The sequence below is a fragment of the Nasonia vitripennis genome, unplaced genomic scaffold (assembly GCF_009193385.2).
Source record: "Nasonia vitripennis strain AsymCx unplaced genomic scaffold, Nvit_psr_1.1 unplaced0248, whole genome shotgun sequence".
NCBI lineage: Eukaryota > Metazoa > Arthropoda > Insecta > Hymenoptera > Pteromalidae > Nasonia > Nasonia vitripennis.
The window spans coordinates 19,477-41,116 of record NW_022280027.1 but is presented as its reverse complement, the minus strand read 5'-3'; the positions used below and the strand labels follow the sequence as shown (position 1 = coordinate 41,116).

At 31.7% G+C, this 21,640-nt stretch overlaps 1 protein-coding gene across 1 annotated transcript; it reads right to left on the bottom strand.

Moving 5' to 3' along the window:
- Positions 1–4,772: 4,772 nt before the first annotated feature.
- Positions 4,773–7,043, bottom strand: LOC116738705. Its single transcript, XM_032602247.1, has 2 exons — positions 6,625–7,043; positions 4,773–6,561 (listed from the first exon to the last, which is right to left on the bottom strand). The coding sequence occupies exon 2, from the start codon at positions 6,212–6,214 to the stop codon at positions 5,603–5,605; it is 612 nt and encodes a 203-aa protein (XP_032458138.1). The 5' UTR covers positions 6,215–6,561; positions 6,625–7,043; the 3' UTR covers positions 4,773–5,602.
- Positions 7,044–21,640: the final 14,597 nt, after the last annotated feature.

Below are 21,640 nucleotides of genomic sequence, written 5' to 3'. Positions count from 1 at the left end.
CTCATTTTAAGGATTTCTAACCATCACTATTCGAAAGAGCGACCTTTAAAACATGGGATACAGTGGTTTAAACATTTTTTTTTCGAATTCATTGTACCGTGAATCTCTGAACTTTGGTGTCGAAAATGGTCCGTTCAGGTGCTAATGGGATAAACTAAATAGAATAGCGGTATGCTGTTTATATTGATGGAAAGTCAAACAATAAAAAGTTTACTGGTACGACATAATTGTAAGGTTAGTGCTGAAATCGCGTAAACACTCTTTCATATTTCAAAACTAATTGAAAAACTAGGAGTTTAATTGACAATTTCTTTCGGTAGAATGATTCTTTGAGTTAAACACTGTTGCACTCTGGTCTGGGTTTTTCAATACGCTTTTATATAAAAGTTTTCATGGGCCAGAAATAAACATGTTTTTAGCTCCCACATACCCTTAATCTTGAAGAATTGAATACAAAACAAAACTCAGATAAAAAAAATTCTTAAAGTTTTTACATGAAAATATCCTGTATATTTTTTATCATTAAGAAGATAATAATTTAGATCTACTTCTAAAAAGTCTAATATACATTTAGCACAATTTATTTAAAATTATTAAGCGCATAAGCATGCTGCACTACATACGATATAGTCGATAATAATCGATATTTGATAGTACAGATAAAAATGATATATATTAAAAAATAATAACAAATAATAATGAATAATAAATATGTCACAATTCCAACAACCGTTAGTATCACTTATTATTTGTCATAACTTGTTAGTATTTATCAGTATTTGTAAGTATTTTTTAATATTATTCTTTGCTTCTGCTTTATAAATAAAAGTACAAGTAACGATTGCACAGCACATTGAATCAGGTGAGATCGCATGTGAGATTTTTCAGTAAGACTGTATATTCTAGACAATTATTATAGGGTCAAATCAATGTTAAATATTTCATTTTTCCATTTTTCACCCAGATGGAAGATTTTACGAAAAATGACAAAGACGTACTAAAATGTACCTTATATGTATTAGAATGTAGAGTAGCATACAGAAATTTAGAAAAAATTACTAAAACTTTTGGTATATTTAAAATATTAAAGTTTTTTTTTAATGAAAAACCTGTTTTTCACTTGATGCATTACTTTCAAGTACATTTTTGTATATTTCTGTGTGATTCAGTATACACCATAGGATATACCATAATACCAATCTATGTATTGGACAAGAACGTTTCCATTTTCATATGACAAATTTAGACATAAAAAAAAATAAATTTTCATTCAGGGTTAAATAAATATATATTTACAGTACACATTCCTAAAATTATATACACTGGTAACTGAACACAGCTGTTTATATATTTGTAAAGTCAACGTTTTACATTTGTGCAACTAACTTTCGTAAGGTGCATTGTACAAAAAATGAATCACTAGATTTCTAAAAAAAAACTTTTTGCATTTAAACACATTTAATGGAGGGCTTATGGGAGTCGTGTGAATAAACAGGTTATTATTCAAACTACTTTACAAAAACATTAGGAATCAAACTGGAAAACTAGGATGTACAAGAATCAATTTGTGACATCTAATAAACCAAAGATGAGTATGACAAGTCAAACTTATTAATATACTATTTTATAGCACTGACTAGCATAAATCCGCTGTCACTCCTATCCGTGGTTTAAACAGTCCAATTTTGCACCGTGCAGTTAGCGCCCGAGCGTAGCGAGGATAGACGTGACATAGATGCGGATTTATGCCATCCAGTGCTATAAAGTTATTTTAAAGCACAGGTGGTTAAAATCTGCTTTTAAGTCACAGCTATCTGTGACTAAAATCGTCCTTTTTAAATCGTGTTTATCATCACACTTGCTACGCTTGTGCGCTAACCTCACGGCGCAAAAAGGACTACTTTAGTCAGAAATAGGGGCGACTTGCGGATTTTAACAGTCCATGCTATAATAGTACATTAAGCAACAAGGGGGGGGGGTCAGAATTTTCAGACTCGGATGATGTTTTGTTTTTGTTCTTGTTAATTATTTGGCAAATAAATAAACGGTACACTTGGATGTGTGAGCAAAGAATAGATTTATTCGCTTTTTCTAGAGCATCATATTTTGTAAAACCAAAGATGTCGAACATACCAAAAACGAAGCGCGTGAAGCTAACCTCAAGTTCACGCGCGGTAACTTTAAAAAAATAACAAAAGTTGGTAGTACTACAAAGTGCAGACTACCATATGGTATATGAGAACAATTATAGCATTGACAGATCAGATATTATAGAAACCCACATTATCTTTAACATCCCCCCTGTTTCTATAATATCTTTTGTTCTAATTTTTAACTGTATTTAGATCATATAACATAAAACTTCTGTGTTGTTGAAACTGCATCCTGGTCAGTGGTTTGGTAAAGATGTCTGCTAGTTGTTTGTGTGTTGATATATTCCAGTTGAAACTCCTTCTGCTCGTATTTTTCTCTTACATAGTGAAACTTGATAGCACTTTGGTTATGCATGTGAAGTATTGTGTTTACGTGCTTTGTGCTATAAACTTCTCTGACTAGTTTCTTGATCCACATGATGTCTCTTGCTGTTTCACAAGCTGCAAAATATTCTGCATCACTTGTAGATAAGGCTACAGTAGGTTGTTTGCGGGAATTCCATGTGATCAGGCTGTTTTCTAAAGTGATAAGGCTTCTAGAAATGGACTTTCGAGTTTTAACCTCACCCGCATAGTCAGAATCACTATATACAAGTAGTTGACCGTCTTCAGTAGTGTTAAACAGCATCCTAGTATTATAATTCAACTTTTAATTATGTTTAATATATATATATATATATATATATATATATATATATATATATATATATATATATATATATATATATATATATATATATATATATATATATATATATATATATATATATATATATAATATATATATATATATATATATATATATATATATATATATATATATATATATATATATATATATATATATATATATATATATATATATATATATATATATATATATATATATATATAATTGTCAGGATAAATAAACACACACACACACACACAGTCTAATCAACTTTTCATTAACCTTTAGAATAATAAATTTATTTTAAAATAATCCAAAATTAAATATAATAATAATAATAAGTTTGCAGCAAGCTGCCTAAAACAAGAATTATGCTTTTTCCCGATTCGAACTTAACGACGCCATGTGTCCACACTGCTCGGCAGTCAAACGTATTCTTCTTCTCGCAGCAGCACGCCTAGAGCAACGAACATGCCTACTATTCTTATAGCGCCATCTTTTAGATTTAAGTGAAACTAAATATATATATATATATATATATATATATATATATATATGTGTGTGTGTGTATTCTAATTTATGAACTATAACACTAGGTTCTGTGTTCCTTTTAAATATTTCAAAATCCTTTTAACTTCATTCCAATGTATTATATTTGGGTTTTCCATGTATCTTCTAGCACGGTTGACAGCAAAAGTGATATCTGGTCTGGTCCCAGTAGAAAGATACATGAGTTTACCAATAGCTTTACAATAAGGTGCATTGGTGACTTTTGTTTGGTTTTCAGAGTGTATAGAGACTCAAATTTCATTATTATTATCAGCAGGTATGGTGACGCTGTTTGCATTGTTCATATTGAACTTTTCAAGTATTTTCTTAGCGTAATTTGACTGATGGACAAAGAACGATCCATCTTTCAGACACTCTATTTGCAACTCTAAAAATATATTTACACAACTACGTGTTATTTCAAATTTCAGCTTCAGTTCTGCTAGAAGTTCCTCTGCTACGGTTTGACTTTCTGCTGCAATGAGACCATCATCGATGTATATGCCTAGAATAAGTCTTTTATAAATTAAATATTCTCATTTGTAAAAACAAAAAGGCATGGTCGGCATTTGTTGCTTTGAGATCATGCTTACTTAGAAAAGATGAAAATTTTTGGTTCCCACATCTGGAGGATTGTTTTAAAGCATATAAACTACGAAGCAACTTGCATACTCTTTGGGATCCATCCGAAAAACCAAGTGGCTGCTTCATGTATATTGTTTCTTCGATATTTCCATACAGGAAGGCTGTTTTAAAGTCAAACTTTTTAAGGACTAACTTCTGTTTTTCTGCTGCGGTAAGTAATAATCTGATTGAATCAAATCTGATGACAGGGCTAAAGGTTTCTTTGTAGTCGAGTTCTTTCCTCTGTAGAAAACCTTTAACTACTAAACGAGCCTTGAATCGTTAAATATTATCACAAGCATCTCTTTTTAGTTTAAAGATCCAACGACTATCCATTACAGTTTTATTTTCAGGTGTATCGACTAAAATCCAGACCTGATTTTGTTCAGAGAATTAATTACTTCCTGCATGGCACGCTTCCATTCATCAGCATTAGGACCATTTGTGGCTTCTGAATAGGTAAGTGGATCTTGAATGTCATTAATAAACATGTCTTCGATATTTACCTCATCAGGGTCTACATAGTCATCCAATCTTTTAGGTTTACTACGTTCATGTCTTTTTCTTAAATTTCTTTTTCCAGGGTCATCAGGTAAGTTTTCTTCTCTTTCTGGTTCGACGTGGAAATTTTCTTTTTCTCTTGCAGGTTCATCGTGGAAATTTTCTTCTTCTCCTGCAGGTTCATCGTGCAAATCTTCTTCTTCTCTTTCAGGTTCATCATTCGCATCATTCGTTTCCACGGATTCCTTTGGTAAGTTTAAAATTATTTCAAAATCTTCTTTTTTCTTTGTTTTATTTACAGGTTCAACTATACCAGTAAATACTACAACTCTGGCGATTTCAATCTTGTTTGTTTCCAGAATCAAAATCCTGAATCCTTTTACATTATGTTCATAGCCCATAAATAATCCTGGTTTACCTTTGTCATCTAATTTTCTTCTTTTTTCGTTAGGAATGTGTACGTATACTTTTTCACCAAATATATGTAGATCTTGAATGTTTGGTTCTTGATTATACCGAAGCTCATACGGACTCTTGTTTTGTATTCGATTAGTACCTGTACAGTTCAAGACATAAGCAGCAGTGTTTGTGTCTTCTGCCCAAAATTTCTTTTCAAAGCTCTTTGCGGCAAGGATGGATCGGACAGCTTCTATTAGGGTATGGTTCTCCCTTTCAGCAGATCCATTTTGTTCTGGAGTGTAAGCTACCGTTCTCTGATGTTCAATACCATACTTGACCAATAGGTTTGAAATCTTTTAGTTGACAAATTCTAATCCATTGTCTGTTCGAATAATTTTGATTCCTTTAGGACAATGTTTTTCAACCTTCTTGACATATTCTTCCATGCAATTGTATTTATCTGACTTTGCTGCTATAAAATATATTGTGTGAAATTTAGAGAAATCATCTTTAAGTAATAAAAAGTATTTAGACCCTTTGAGAGATGCTTCTTACATAGGTCCGCATAAATCAGCATGTATTACTTCTTCAATTTGACTAGTTTCAGATTTACTATTATGAAAGGACAATCTATGAGTCTTGCCTATGGCACAGGCATCACAGATAGGTTCTCAACTTTAAGCTTCATAATAAATAGGTTCCCTATTCATTCACCAATAACTATGGTTTTATCTCCTTTGGTAAATTTGCAGGAGCGATTATCTGAAAAGAGTTCCAAACCTTTGTCCATAGCGACATTGAACGAAAAAAGGTTATACTTTAAGTCAGGTACGTATACTACATTGGATAAATGACTAAGATTCCAACTCTTTCCATTGAATGATAGTACATTTATTTCACCTAATCCACATGCTTCAAGTAAACTGACATCTCCAATGTGTACCCAAGTTAGTCTTTTGAAAGGTTCATAATTCAAAAACCAGTCCTTGTGGTGTGTCATGTGACTACTGGCTCCTGAATCTTTATACCATAGATTTGTATGGCTATTGCTGTTCTGAATTGACGCAAAAGCATCAATTATTAATGCATCTCCATGCGGTTTACCTTTTGACTCAGTTGATTTTGCTCCATGATCATCTTTATCGTTAGACTTTTTACTACGGCATTCATAGGCCCAGTGGCTAGGCTTATTCCAATTGTGACATTTACCAGGTTTCCATTTACTTTTGGCTTTGTCAGTTGCTTGTTTTCCACAACTGCCTTTTCTGTTATTTTGTTGAGAAGCTAGTGCAGTTTCATCACGTGAGGAATCTCTCATTTCTTAGTTAACTAGTCTTGAGATTAAATTTGCTTTGGTTCGCTCAGTCTCTGGTGTTGATTTCCATGTACTGATGAAGTGGTCATAGCTTGGCGGTAAGGTCAACAAAATCTTGGTCATAATCATCTTGTCATTCATGGTTTCACCCATGAGTTTTAGACGCTGAGCTAAATCTTCCAGCTTTGCTATGTGTGTAGCAATGTCATCAGACGGTTCCTTTTTAATTGTGAACCTATTTTGCTGCAACATATGTGTTGTTGCTAACGATTTTTGTTCGTATACGTTGATAAAATTATCCCACATGCTTTTAGCGGTATCACAATTTAGTATATGTAGCATGGCTTGCTCTGAAACAGTAGTAACGATAATTTTCTGTGCAAGAGAATCGCCTCTTTTCCATTTTTCAATACTTTTGTTGTTTTCAGCAATTTCAGCGGAAGTTGCACTTACTGCGGACGCACCTGGACACGTACTTGTACCTGTAACTATTTCCCAAACTCTATTTGAATTTAAAATAACTTTAACTTGGAATTTCCATAAGCTCCAGTTATTTATGTTTTGGAGTTTAATGATACTGTAAAAATGAAAAAAAGTGTTTCTTCCTAACTTATAAGTGTGACTCAGAAGTCATATATTTATATGATAATAAAAGTATTAGTTATCATATTATATCAATATCAAAATACATAAAAGTTAATGAAAAAACGTTATGAATATTATTTTAATACTTTAAACCATCATCATACATATTATCGTCGTCAGGTCCCTACTGAAAAAAATCAGATGACAATCAACTGATAATCAGCTGATAATCATGCCAAAACGTCGGCTGATTATCAGGTGATTTCAACTCAGTATTTTTAATAAAGCTGATAGTTATAAATATGCGTTTATGTGAGATAAAATGTTGATGATGATTTTTTATAACTATCAGCTTTATTAAAAATACTGAACCGAAATAACCTGATAATCAGCTGACGTTTTGGCATGATTATCGGCTGATTATCAGTTGATTGTCATCTAATTTTTTTCAGTAGGGGTGGCGCAACGCAAGGTTGCTCTTTGACTGACTGAGATTTTGTTCTTTTTCTTAATTATCAATTGTAAGATTGTTTAAAGACCCTATAGCAGGCTATTAATTGACTAACTCTACGTCTTTTGTGACATTAATCTTCAAAATTTATCCCTGAACATCGCTGCTATAACATCCGAACACTGCCTAACCTCCAAACAATAAATTGTGCTTACAAAAGGTGCCCCAACGTGGCTGGGAAATCGTCGGGTTGCGCGAGGTGTGGAGTCAAGTATCATGATACTTGTGCACCGAAAGCAGCCCTGGCAAGAAAAATTACGTGATTTATCACACGATCAATCGCGTGATAGATCACTTAAATTCTCACGTGATCCATCACTTGACTATTTGGCGTGATTTCTCAAGTGATAAATCACGTTAAAAATCACGTCAGAAATCACTCAAAAATTGAAGTATTTGTTTTGATTGAAATAAATTATTTTGTTTTTACTAAACAGTTATGAAAAATACGTGTTTGTTGATGCTAATCCAAACAAATTGACCGCAAAATAGTGAACAAAAACTTTGCCCTAACTGAGACTTGAACCCTGGTCCTCAACTTCACAATCCATTATCTTACTCACTGAGTCATTTTTACTTGTCCTAATAATGATAACTTGCAGATCATATATGAATTAATAATAGTAATATATCATTTACGTGTATAGACTATCTGCTGTTATTTGATAAAATAAGGAAAACAATTTTATTACATAATAAAAAAAATTAATTTATCAAGTAAACATACGTTTTTTTGGGTTTTAATCCTTGTAAATTGTAGCGATTCTTCTATTGTTATGTTAAAGTATACGTATGAACTGTACAAAGTTATAAATCTAACATATTTTCAGGTAAAGGTAGCATAGAATTTCAAGGCTTACAACAGCAGAAATAGCTTGGGCAATAAGATTTTATTGTGGTAAATTTATTTGAATTAGCAACAAATGTATTTTTCATAATTTTTTAGTAAAAATAAAATAATTTAATTTATTTTAATTAAAACAAATACTTTAATTTGATGAGTGATTTTTGACGTAATTTTGAAGGTGATTCATCACGTGAGAAATCACGCCAAATAGTCAAGTGATGAATCACGTGAAAATTCGAGTAATCTATCACGTGATAGATCCTGTGATAAATCACGTGAATTTTCTTGCCAGAGAGGATGCTTCGTAAACTATGGTGATGCTGAGAATCCTACCATCACATTCATGTGCAGGAAGTGCATGTCAGATATGACTCAGTTGAGTATGTAGTCAACGTCTAATTTTTTCTCTACTACCGTACATCAAGCTGAGAACAGCATGGACACTAGTGTAGCTTGTAATAACTCTACACAAGAACTGGTCTCTCAGCTTTCTACTCTCCTAGACTCAAAACTTGATGCCAAATTGTCTATGCTTAGATTGGATATTCAGAATGACCTAAAAGTTGAAATGGTGCATATGAGTAACGAAATTGTTCAGAACAAAGCTGATATTATTAATTGTAGATAAGAAATCTAGTCACTAAAGGAAGAAATTGCTTCTCTTAAGTTAAACAACAACGTAAACTATCTGTCTGACTCCTTTCGTCTGCTCAACACTACAAATACTCTGGCTTATGGAATAAGAAACATCGAGTGTAGGAATAACCATTTAATGTTCTACGGTGTGGTTGACTCTGACACCACTGATGCTAATCAACTATTTCAACATGACTGCAAACTATTGGCTCATGCAGTCAGTAAATTCGAAAATCTTAACATTAAACCTGAACGAGTAAGAAGAATTGGAAAGTACGAGCCGACTAAAAACAGACCAATTTGTGTTACTTTATCACCTCGTAATGATATATGTACATCTTTAAGATTATAAATAATGCTAAGCTACTTCCGGATGGCATTAAAGTGGCTAGTGACAAGTCGAGACTACAATAAAGGACTCTAAAGGAGCTCAGAGAAGTTATGATGGAGCACAATCACAAACATCCTCTGGATCCACTTCATATTAAATTCATTTGCATCGTGCCAAACTTACTGGACTCCAAGAATAAAGTGAGGGATCCAAAAAACTATCTACAGAAGTATCAGCTTCCTATTCGTGGTTGACATCTCGATTTACCATCAAAATGTTAGATCTGTCATTGGCAAACTGTCTCTTAAAGTGCTCAATTGATCAGCTTGCTACTTTACCAAGTATTATTATTTTTACTGAAACATGGCTAAGATCAGACATTCAAACAGCAGAACTTGGTTTACCCAAGTATAATGTATATAGATTTAACAGATGAGTCAGAACTTAAATCTAGTAGAGGTGGTGGTGTGCTCATAACTGTCTTGAAACAGTTAAATTCATATATTATAAAAACAGAAGTGAACAATGTTAAACAATGTGCAGTATACATCCAATCCAACTCAAACACTGAATCTTATGTAAGCCATTCCAAGACTGTATGTGATCTAAGTGCAAAGTATCATAATCACCGAATTATCACTGTTGGTGATTACAACCTGCCCAACGTGTAATGGGATGCGGATCTACTTCAGTTCAACTGTATGGTATATGTACCCCCCAACTTAGTGAATAGAGCCAGGAGTTTGGTCCGGGATTTCTCATTCCTTAATCTGGAGCAACACTATCCAGCGTCACCAAAAAAAGGATACTCATTGGATCTGTTATTTGCGGAGAGAGACTACTTCCCACCGATCAGCATCATGAAGTGTGTCTCTTTCATACGAACTTTAATATACCGGTTAACAATGTAGCACATTTTAGAAATTATTACAAAATAAATTACGATGTTATAAACTCAAAGTTAGACAAAGTCGACTGGGATAGGCTGAAAATAAAAATTCTGATGCATGTGCAACACAGTTTTGTGACTTCGTAAACAATTTCATATCTGAGCATGTTCCTCTTAAAAGCACACGTGTTGCTTCCTATCTACATTGGTATACAGCAGAATTAATCTTATAAAAATGAAAAAAGAGACCCACTTTGTTTTCAAGCAGACCAAACTAATAGCTGATCACATAAAATTTAAGAAACTTAGAGCAAAATGTATTAAACTTTCAAGAATTAACTACAACGAATATGTTGCGTCCGTCAAAATCAATATCAAATGTAACCCTAGGTCATTTTGGGCATCATTGACTGACGTTATTTTATAACATCATTGACTGACGTTATTTTATAACATCATTGACTGACGTTATTTTATAACATCATTGACTGACGTTATTTTATAACATCATTGACTGACGTTATTTTATAACATCATTGACTGACGTTATTTTATAACATCATTGACTGACGTCATTAAATGACGTCATTATTTTTAACAGGGAAAAACGGGATCTTGATCTCAATACTAGCTATAACAATGTTACGGCCAATTCAGATCAAGACATTGCGAATCAATTCGCTTATTTCTGTGGATCAACCTACGTTGACTGACGTACTTTTTTCTCTCCTATAGTTAACAAAATTAACGTTCTAGACAATATTATTCTTACTAAAAACGAGTTGTTATCTACTATTCATAACCTAAAAGATTCTACTATTCTAGGACCTGATGGTATCCTTGCGTACTTCATAAAAAGATGTATTGATGTTTTATGGCAACTAATGCTAAAATTATTCAATCACTTTCTTTGTTCCCATAGACATAAAAGAGATAGACTGCGTGTGAAGGTTAGCAAAAGTGGCACCCATTGACCTGTGAGTAAGACTAAGACACCACACCTTCTATCAAATGCTTGGTATATGGGATAGAAGGTATTCTGTCTTTCTCTCGTTGGGTGCCACTTTTGCTAGCCTACATACGCAGTCTATCTCTCTTATGTCTATGTTTGTTCAGGTGTGTTTCCGAGCATATGAAAAAAATCGTTTATCAACTTTATCTTTAAAGAAGGTAATAAATGTGATATTAGAAATTACAGACCAATTTCGATTATTAGTTGTATGCCCAAGATACTTCACGCATTGGTGACGGGTAGGCTAAATAACTTTCTTCCTAACACCATTATTAGTGAACAACATGGTTTTATAAAAAAGTGGTCTACTTTGACTAACCTACTCGTATACACTAATTTTGATACTCAGGCTTTTACGGAACTAGCACAGGCCGACTCCATTTACCTTGATTTTTTGAAAGCCTTTGATTGTGTGGATCACGAATTACTTATTATACAAGACTAGATGTTTAGGAATTGAGGGCAGCCTACTAAAGTGGATACATTTTTATTTGTCTGATAAAACGCAAATAGTGAAAATTAGAGACTCTTATTCAAAAGAAATCAAGGTTGTATCTGGGGTTCCGCAGGGTTTTCACCTGGGTCCTTATTATTCTCAATTTTTGTTAATGACGTTGTATTTGTATTAAAACACTCCAAAATGGTTATCTATGCTGATGATATTGAGATTTACAATGCACCCTACTGAAAAAAAGCAGATGACAATCAGCTGATAATTAGCTGATAATCAGCTAATAATCTGCTGATAATCGTGTCAAAACGTCAGCTGATTATCAGGTGATATCAGCTTAATATTTTTATTTAAGCTGATAGTTACAAATATGCGTTTATATGAGATAAAATGCTAATGATAATCAGCTGATTATCACGTGATAATCATCAACAATTTTTTAACCTTCAGTATATTTTTTCAAAGTTGTTTTAAATTAATAAAATTTATGAAATTCACATAATGAAGGCCAATACGGTTTTACCATCCAGATGATAACACCAAAACACTGGCTGTGAGCTACAAAATTTTTATTTTTTAATATTTAAAAAATTTGTTGTTTAAATCAACTGATTTAAACAACAAATTTTTTAAATATTAAAAAATAAAAATTTTGTAGCTCACAGCCAGTGTTTTGGTGTTATCATCTGATTTAAACAACAAATTTTTTAAATATTAAAAAATAAAAATTTTGTAGCTCACAGCCAGTGTTTTGGTGTTATCATCTGGATGGTAAAACCGTATTGGCCTTCATTATGTGAATTTCATAAATTTTATTAATTTAAATTTATTAATTTAAAACAACTTTGTGCATGCAGTCTACCTTGAATGACAGGTTTAACTTGCTGTAATTATTTTTCTTGTAGAAAATAAATTAAAAAATTAGTACAAACTTTAGATTAAAATTTTTATCGCATCAATTAAAAGTTATGCCCATATGGGCATACTGGGTATATCTCCCCTAATCAAACTTAAGAACATGTTAAAAATGTTAAAAAACTTAATCCAACAAACTATCAACGAGAATCAAAGTAAGAAATTGAAATAAATTATAATAAAAAGTAATGAAGTACAAAAAGTGTAATGAAATGTAAAAATAGACTGAGATTTAACTAAGTGTCATACTTTATAACAATTTTTTATACAACATCTTATATTTTATCATACTGTGTTATATTATCTCCTATTACCGATATTTTTATTCTTATTAATCTCATAAAATTAAATGTTAAGAAATATATCCCTGTAGAAATACTGCAACTGATTTATATGCAGGAAACCACCTATAACTAAGAGAATATATTACAAAATAAGAATTAATGCTATAAACGTTAACATTCCTAGTCAACTGAGTATGCGAAAGAGAGAGAGTTGTGAGCATATTGTTTAAAGTATTTAAATAACATTTATAACGTTTTTGATTAACTTTTATGTAATTTGATATTGGCATAATATGATAACTAATATTTTCATCATCATATAATTCACATTTGAATGATCGCATAACTTGGGAATCACACTTATAGGTTGGGAAAGTAGCACTTTTTATTCTCACAGCAAATAACTTTTTAATAAGTTTGACTTGTCATACTTATCTTTGGTTTATTAGATGTCAGAAATTCATTCTTTTACATTTTCCCTTCCCAATTTTCCAGTCTAATTCATAATGTTTGTGTAAAGTAATTCAAATATTAACCTGTTTATTCACACGACTCTCATAAGCCTTCTTAATAAGAATTTTCAACTAACTTTTTCTCGTAATGTCAGTTAATAACCAGGTCTAAAATTTTTGGACAAGGTATGTTTTAAATAGCCTGCAAAGTTTTATTTGGAAATATAGTGGTTCGATTTTTGGACGATCTACTTTAATATCATCAAAATATATATTCTTATAGTAGAAATAGATTTTTAAAGATATTTATTAAGTTAATCTACTTGAAAAAATCATTTTCTAATACCTAGTTATTCTAAATGATGTTGATATTGATATTTTTATTTTTTATTTAAACAAATTAGTCATTGCATCCTCATAAGTATATGGAGGTATGGTACACTAGTATCAGAGTTTAGAGGAGAGATCGCCGATGAGCATGGGCGAAAGCGTGTCGTGCGATATGCAGTCGTAAGCTAGCGCCGCCCTGCGGTTTTCGCTCCGAACTATACGCATCTAGAAGCAGCGGAGGAGAAGTAGGGGCGGCCGTACGCAACCAGGAGGAGAGATTGCCGATGAGCATGGGCGAAAGCGTGCCGCGCGATATGCAGTCGTAAGCTACTGCCGCCTCGCGGATTTTCGCCCGAACTATACGCATCTAGCTCGAGCGGAGGAGAGTAGTAGGGGCTCTGGTAGGGGCGGTAGTACGCATGTCGCGCGGGAGGGGAAATGAGAACCGGCGGCTGGCGGCAACTCGAGCTTTCGCGATCTCATGTATTGAAGCAGACGCATTATAATTAATAAAATTATTTATTGAATTGTAAATATGACCAATACTTTTATATCCAGTCCTCCTTTTTGTCCTTTACTTCTGAAACAATTACAATTACATATGGTTTAAAATATTGATCATTGACTGTTCAAAATTATTCTTTGTAGGTTCCTTATAAAATGTTTTACAATGTTTAAATTTATGAACAATTTATGTAAAAGTATTTTAGAAACTAAAATACTTCTATATTTGTTAAACGTGATGAATAAAAAAAATTAAAAACAAGTATGAAATTATGAATAAAAATTTATTTAATTTATTTTATATCATTAAGATTTTATTAATTAATAAATTTGTAAATATGCAGGTATGTATGATTGTTCTATTGATTAATACTTTTTATATGATGATATAATCGGACCGTAACGAGCGTATTAGCGAACAATCACATTCTGTAAAATGTTTCGGAAAAACTTTTCAATCGATATTTTAAGAAAATCACAACACTTCTCGGGGCGAGCTAATTCGCGGAATCTAGCGACGTCGCGCGCGAGACGATGTGCATTTGTTTTAATCTGTCAGTTAGTGTTTACATCGCCGTCGCGAGCATCGAAATCGAACACGTGTAGTTGCGTTTTTTTAGCAAATTCGTGTGTTTTGTGATATTAAGTGCAATAGTAGTGCAAAATGGCCAAGCAGTTAACAGTGTACGACTTTTGCAAATACATCCACTGCAACAATGGAAAGCTCACAGGTCGCTTATTTCGTTTTCCAATGGACCCAGAAAGACAGCGATTGTGGATTGAAAATTCAGGCAAGTGTATAGTTGATTTCATATTTATTAAGAGGTTGAGCGCTACGTGACTCATAAATATCAATGCTAATTTCACATTGCTATTGTATAATTGTTAAATGCTGCTTCGACCAAAAGAAGTCGATACCGCTATTTTCAAAACGATTACAGATCATAATTAGCGGCTTAGCACTCAACCTGTTAATGAATTTTCTTTTTTGGTTAATGGTTTTTTTTTTAATTGCAATCATATTCGAGCCTAGGAAATTTTTTGATTCCTCCTAGAGGAAGCTTTGTAATAGTAAAATTTTGAGTTTCTTTAAAACTTCTAGAAAATACTTTTTAGTGTGTTAGAATTTCAAATAAAGTGTTTTTAGAAAATGTCCGTATGGATGTGTGTGTGAATTGATGCATAATGTGTGATAATGCATTTGAAAGAGAATAAAATTAAGATGAAAAAGGTGATTTTTTTCAAAAATTCATATCTCTGAAACTAAACATCATAACCTCGCGAAAAAAATTATGTTAATGGATCACGTGTCAAACTATATCCCATTAAAATTTCTAGTTATTTGACTACTTATTTTTTCAGTAATAAATCAAAAACTGAAAAAAATGATTTTTTTTGTGCCTCGATTACGGACGCAAAAAGGCCTTATTGCACTTGAGATTTCGGGAAAAAGTTAATATTTTATGTTTTGGCTATCTAAAACTTATATTAAATTGTGTATCAAAAATCGCCTCATACATTAGCAAGCAGATATATGGATATATTAAAACAATATTTGATTTATTGGACTTATAAATTTAGTTGGAGGAAGCTACGTGCCAATGAATTGGCAGCGCTTTTTTATTTATTTTTGCCAATTAGGTATTAATTTTATGATATATCATGAAATGATTTTAATTTTTGCATACTCTTAGAAAAAGCTTTGTAATGGTAAAATTTTCTACTTGATAAAAAACGGGTTAGAAATTAATTGTGATGTCCTTTGAGTTCAAATCACGTGTTTTTTTTTTTTTTTTTTTCTAGTTTGTGAATTTAGGAAAAAAAGAGTTGTTATTGATTCTGCCAGATAAATCTTATTTTAAGGTGGTTTATTGTTTAGCTAAAATATTATTTGCGTTTATTGTATCGTCTTATTACGAATAATTCAGCTAACATGCATTTAAAAGAGAATAAAAGTATCTAATTTTGGAAAAAGGTAAATTTATAGGTGTTTTGGCTAAGTTTATTCCGAATATTTCAAAAGCCTATGATGATTAAATTTGAATTTGAAAAAATTTAAATTGATAATTTAAAAAAAAAGCTAAAAATGAAATTAAAATTTAAAATAAAAATTTAGGAATGCGTCAAAGTTTATAATCATTCATTCGACTGTTAAAAAATGTACATTTCTGTTTTATTTTAAACATTTTTGTAGCAAAACGTTGATCTAAAAATGTCTGTCGTCTTTTTGGAAATAAATGGTTTTACAGATAGTTGAAAGAAGTAGAGAATTATATAGTTATATTATCATATGCATATATGAATAAATATGATATAATATAAATATTTTAATATAACGTATAATCATTAGACACATATAATATTTATATTCAATCAATATTTAGTTCCTGAAAACGACGTTATGTCATTAGAAATCAATTTTAATATCAAACATTTTTTTTAAATACGTCTATCTTTTTTAAGTTATGTAAAATAGCAAAAAAACAAAAAAATGATGGTAATGCTGTATTATAATCCCGCAACCCATGCAACCACACACCCCACGTTACTGTATATTATTTTTTAAAAATAATAAAATGATTTTGTAGTTACATCCATTCATATTAAATTACATTATTTTTTATTAAATTTCAATAAAAAAAATTTTATTTACAAATTACATATGAATAAATATTTTTATTGAATTTATCAATTATAAAAAAACATTTTTTCATGTTATAATTTGTTTTCAATTAAAATATAATTTTGTAGGGAATCAGCTGCTATCTAACTGGTCTCCCTCGTCAATAAGAACAGCAGGTGTCTGTAATCTACATTTTCAAGATGAAGATTTCGTGGACGTTGGTAAAACCAGGTTGCGACGCAATCGAAATCCGATTCCTTGGAGGATGCAACAGCAGCAGCATCAGGATGTGCACGAAATACATCAGCAGCAGGGCGTGCTCGAAGAAGATCAGCAGCAGGATGCGCATCAACAACAGCAGAATGTCGACCAGCAGGACCAACAGCAACAACAGCGTGTCGACCAGCAGGACCAACAGCAACAACAGCGTGTCGACCTGCAGGACCAACAGCAACAGCAGCGGGTGTCAGTAGACCAGCAGGACCAGCAGAAACAGCAGGATGCCGAGCACCAGGACCAATAGCAACAACAACAGCTGTCACTCGACCCATACGATCAACAGCAGCAGCAGGATTGGATCCAGCAAATGGAGATACATCATCCGGAACAGCAAGTAAATTCATTTATTATTTTGCAGGAGCATCTAGCTGAAGGTGAACATGTCGCTATGGGTGTCAATTCCAGCGAGGATGAGATTTCATTTAATCCGTCAATGGCTAAGTTCAGTTATCCTTCAGCTAAACAATCTTTTTGTACATTTAACGAGGAGGATACTGATCTTGACTATTTACAGATTGATGATGTATATACGTCAAATACAGCATTTACAGAAGCAAAAACTTTGCAAAGAAAAATAAGAGTTTCTAGATGTTGTAAATTATATGCTCGTTCTAAACAGAAATTAGTTGATTCTTTGACAATGAAAGTGAAGCAATTGCAGAAATCTGTAAAAGCTGAAAAAATGAAAAATCGTCGTTTGCGTAAGAAATTAAAAGTTAAATATATTAGAAATAAAAATTTGACTGTCGATGATTTTCTAGAGAATAAAAAAATTAGTAGTACTGCTAAAACGATGATAAAGTTGCAATTGCATAAAGCAAAAACTCCTTACGCAAAAGATGAAAAAGATTTAGCGAAACAGATGTATTATTATTCTGCAGCGTGTTATACTCGTTTGCGAAAGGCGGAATTACATTTACCTTCAGAATCTACGGTTAGAAATTGGGTTTCCGAATACGATGTTGTTCCGGGAGTAAATAAAATAATTTTTGAAAAACTTCGACAAAATTTGCAAAACATGCCAGAAGATGAACGAGTATGTGCGCTAAAGTTTGATGAAATGTCTATAAAAGCATATGAAGAATATTCTAAGAAGTTCGACATAATCGAAGGGTTAGTTGATATGGGTAAAAACTTTAGAAGCAGGGCAGTCGCTAGGCATGCACTATTGTTTTGTTTAGATAGTATCAATGCTAAAAATCCATGGCATCAAATGTTAGCTTTTGGATTCAATGAACATGGCGCGACGGCTGATGAACTTCTGGAAATTCTTCATATTCTTTTAATTGAATTAAAGAAAATTACTGCTGACGTTCGATTAATCGTTTGCGATCAAGGTAGCAGCAATCAAAAGTTGTTTAAACTTTTAGATGTCACCCCAGATAGGCCATACTTTTTTTTTGAGGAAAAAAAATATTTTGCAACTTTTTATTGGCCGCACCTTATTAAACGATTACTTTCTCAGTTAAGATCCCATGACAAAATTTTAATCAATGGCAATGTTATTATAAGTTTTAAAGATTTAATCAAGACTTGGGAACTTGACAGGAGTCATGGAACATCAAATTTATTAGGACATCTGAGTGAGAATCACTTCAATCCCAATAATTTTGATGCCATGAAAGTAAAATTAGCTTTTCAATTATTGAGCCAGCGAATGGCAAGTGCAATTAGGTTAGCGGATGAAGATCCAAATGGATTGATGTCATCGGCGACTTGGAAAGCTTCAGCTGATTTTGTTGAAAATCTTAATGCTGTGATAGATGCATGTAATTCTTTGTATTTATATTCAACAAATCCGCTGAAGCGTCCATTGTCAGATAGGAATCCGGAGATTCAGCAGCGTCTTGAAAAATTTGTTGTTTGGTCAAAAGACTGGGTAGTGCCAAGTGGATAAACCGTTTCAAAGCCACCATGCTTTTCTGGAATTCCTTTGACTGTAAATGCTTTGGTTTCTCTTTACACAGATTTAAAATCAGATTTTCCAGACTACGAGTTAGCAACGGGTCTTTGCAATCAAGATTCAGTAGAACATGAGCATGCCAAATTACGTGGTAGAGGTGGATATAATTCAAATTCAACCTGTAGAATGTATCGTTTAGCAGTACGTCATATTGTGTCAACAGATTTTATTCGTAGCAGTAACAGAGGTAACGTCACACGTGAAGATTCGGGATCTTTAATGAACTCAAATAGTGCAGATATATCTATTGCAGAAAATTCAGAAGCTTTAAATAGTGAGAATATTGATTTACTTGAATATGAGTCAAAGGAATTACAGGAAATTAATGAACTTATAGTCGCTGCTGATACTATGGATATGTATATGAACGTATAGATTCTACTGGAATGCCAGAAATGTCTGAAAGAAATACGTTCGAAGCAAATGCGATCACTTTCTTTGCTGGCTATATAGCCAAAAAATGTTTAAATAAATTTTCTTGTGATGAATGCAAAAATGTTTTTATTAAAAGTGTCGATTCTTTAACAACTGATAATGAAAAATATATCCAGTACAGAGAGTATTCGCATAATGAACCAGACACGCCAGATATATTGTACTTGACGAGACCAACCGAATTATTTACGAGTGTAGTAAATTGTCAATTAGAAGCTTTTAACATTTATCATGAAAGTGTGTGGCACCAAAGAAAATTATTGTATCACTTATTAGAAATTGTTGAAACGTACACTCGTGAGAAATTCCCAAATTGGTTCGATCAAGACATTATTTGTTATGAACATAGAATGCACGCTTTAAAGTTTTTGCTGACCGTGAAAATATTTGCTAAAACTCGCGAGCATAATCACATTACAAAACAATCGAATAAGAAAGATATTATTAGTAAAAATCAAAAGTTAAGAAATATAAAAAATGTTTAAATTAATATATTTATATACTGTTGATATTCTTAGTCGATTGTTTCTGTAAATATTTGTGTTAAATATAGATATATTAATTAATTAATTAATTAATTTATTTATTTAACATATTTAACATTTTAAGTAGGAACATATGTCTTTCAGCTTTCAACAATTGGATTGTTTAAATTCTTTAATTTTTTTTGTTGACTCGATTTTCTTATTTCTAACACTTTTAAATTGTTTGTAATTACGATCGCTTTAATATAACTATTCTTATTACTAATTGTCTTTTTTTTTATCGGTACTATAATACTTTTATTTCTGGTAATACTAGTTGAGTTGAGGTATAGGGTTTTAAAATCATTTCAGTATAGCTTTGGCCTTTAGGGTAAACAATTGTTCGAGATTTTGCATGACAAAATACATACATGTATATAATTGTTTAAAAATAATTTAGAGATAATCAATTGAATAAGAAAATATTTGTAGTAGATTAGAAATGTTAATGTTAAAAAAATTTTCTAATTAATTTTTGCATTTGATTAATTGTTTTGTTAAACAATTTTTTACATTGATTTAGATATTTATTTGTAGTCATATTAAATAATAAATGTAAATAGTTTCATATATAGGTAGATAGGAAACTGGAAAATGTTTTATAGGCAAAAATAATCACAATAGTGCATGAGACTATTTCGTATTATTGTATGACATGGTGTAGTAATGCTAAATAGAATCTAAGCATTATTGTGATTATTTTTGTACACTCGTTTGATTAAAATTGAAATGTAATTTTATGAATTTAGATGATGAATTTATCTGAATAAGTATACATGTTTCTAACGGAACATATGCAACTTATATAGATAATTTGATAATAGAGAAATAGGCATCGATCTCAAAATCTCTCACGACTGTTAAGAGTTAAAATTCTTATTAATGTCTTGACAAGAAAGGCAAAATATTTATCACTTTCTTCATGTAAAAATACACTGAAAACCAAAAATACAATGTGCTAAAGATAGTATTTACTGCGTAATTGCCTATAAGCAAAATGTGACCCGCCAAATTAAAAAATTCACATTGCCGTTGGTGTGAAAATATGAATGAAAACAGTTAAATTAAAATCATCTGGATTACATGTTTTTATAGGTAGCATATCAAGTATCTGTGTAAAATTTCAATTGCCTAGCTTTTTTACAATGCAAATGAATAGGGTTGTAATAATAGGCTTATACTCACTGACTCTTTTACTGAACTTTTCTTCAAATTCACTTCTCAGACCTTAACGACAACGACTTTGGGCGTTGTTAATATATTTATATTAAAAGTATTACAGAATATGGTAACATATTGTAGGTAATATGGTAAAAATATTAGCAGAAATTAGTGTACCCAAAACTTATGTTGTTTTTTCTACCAGGGTTATTAGACATAGATAGAATAAGGAGCGCGCGAAGCGCGCCTTCATTCCTAGTTTTATTAAATTTCATCGTTTTACTTATTAATTCAGAGTAATATATATTAATTATTAATTATAGAATTTTATTAAATGCATTATAATATATATTCCTTATTTTTACATATTATATAAATTTATGAGCAAGTAGAAAAGATAAAAAAAAATTGACAAGTATCGGACTTACTGACTGACCGCACCATCACGAACATTGTTGGAGTCATTCAATTGAAAATAGCATATGTTTATCGAGAGGGTAGGATGGCTTGTTAGTTTAATTCAGTTATGTTTAACCTTAATTTATTTCGCATTTTTAACAACATTTGTTAATTTTTTCGGGTTAGATTTATGAAGACGACCTCTTCTGTGTCCATGTTCAGCTTGTGCTCTTCTCTGTATATCAGAAAATTCTATTTTTTTCACAACAAATGAGTGTTTTATTTATGGGTGAGGGTA

Excerpts from the sequence above, each read along its gene's own strand:
- LOC116738705 (XM_032602247.1), bottom strand. The coding sequence starts at position 6,214 with ATGAGAGATTCCTCACGTGATGAAACTGCACTAGCTTCTCAACAAAAT.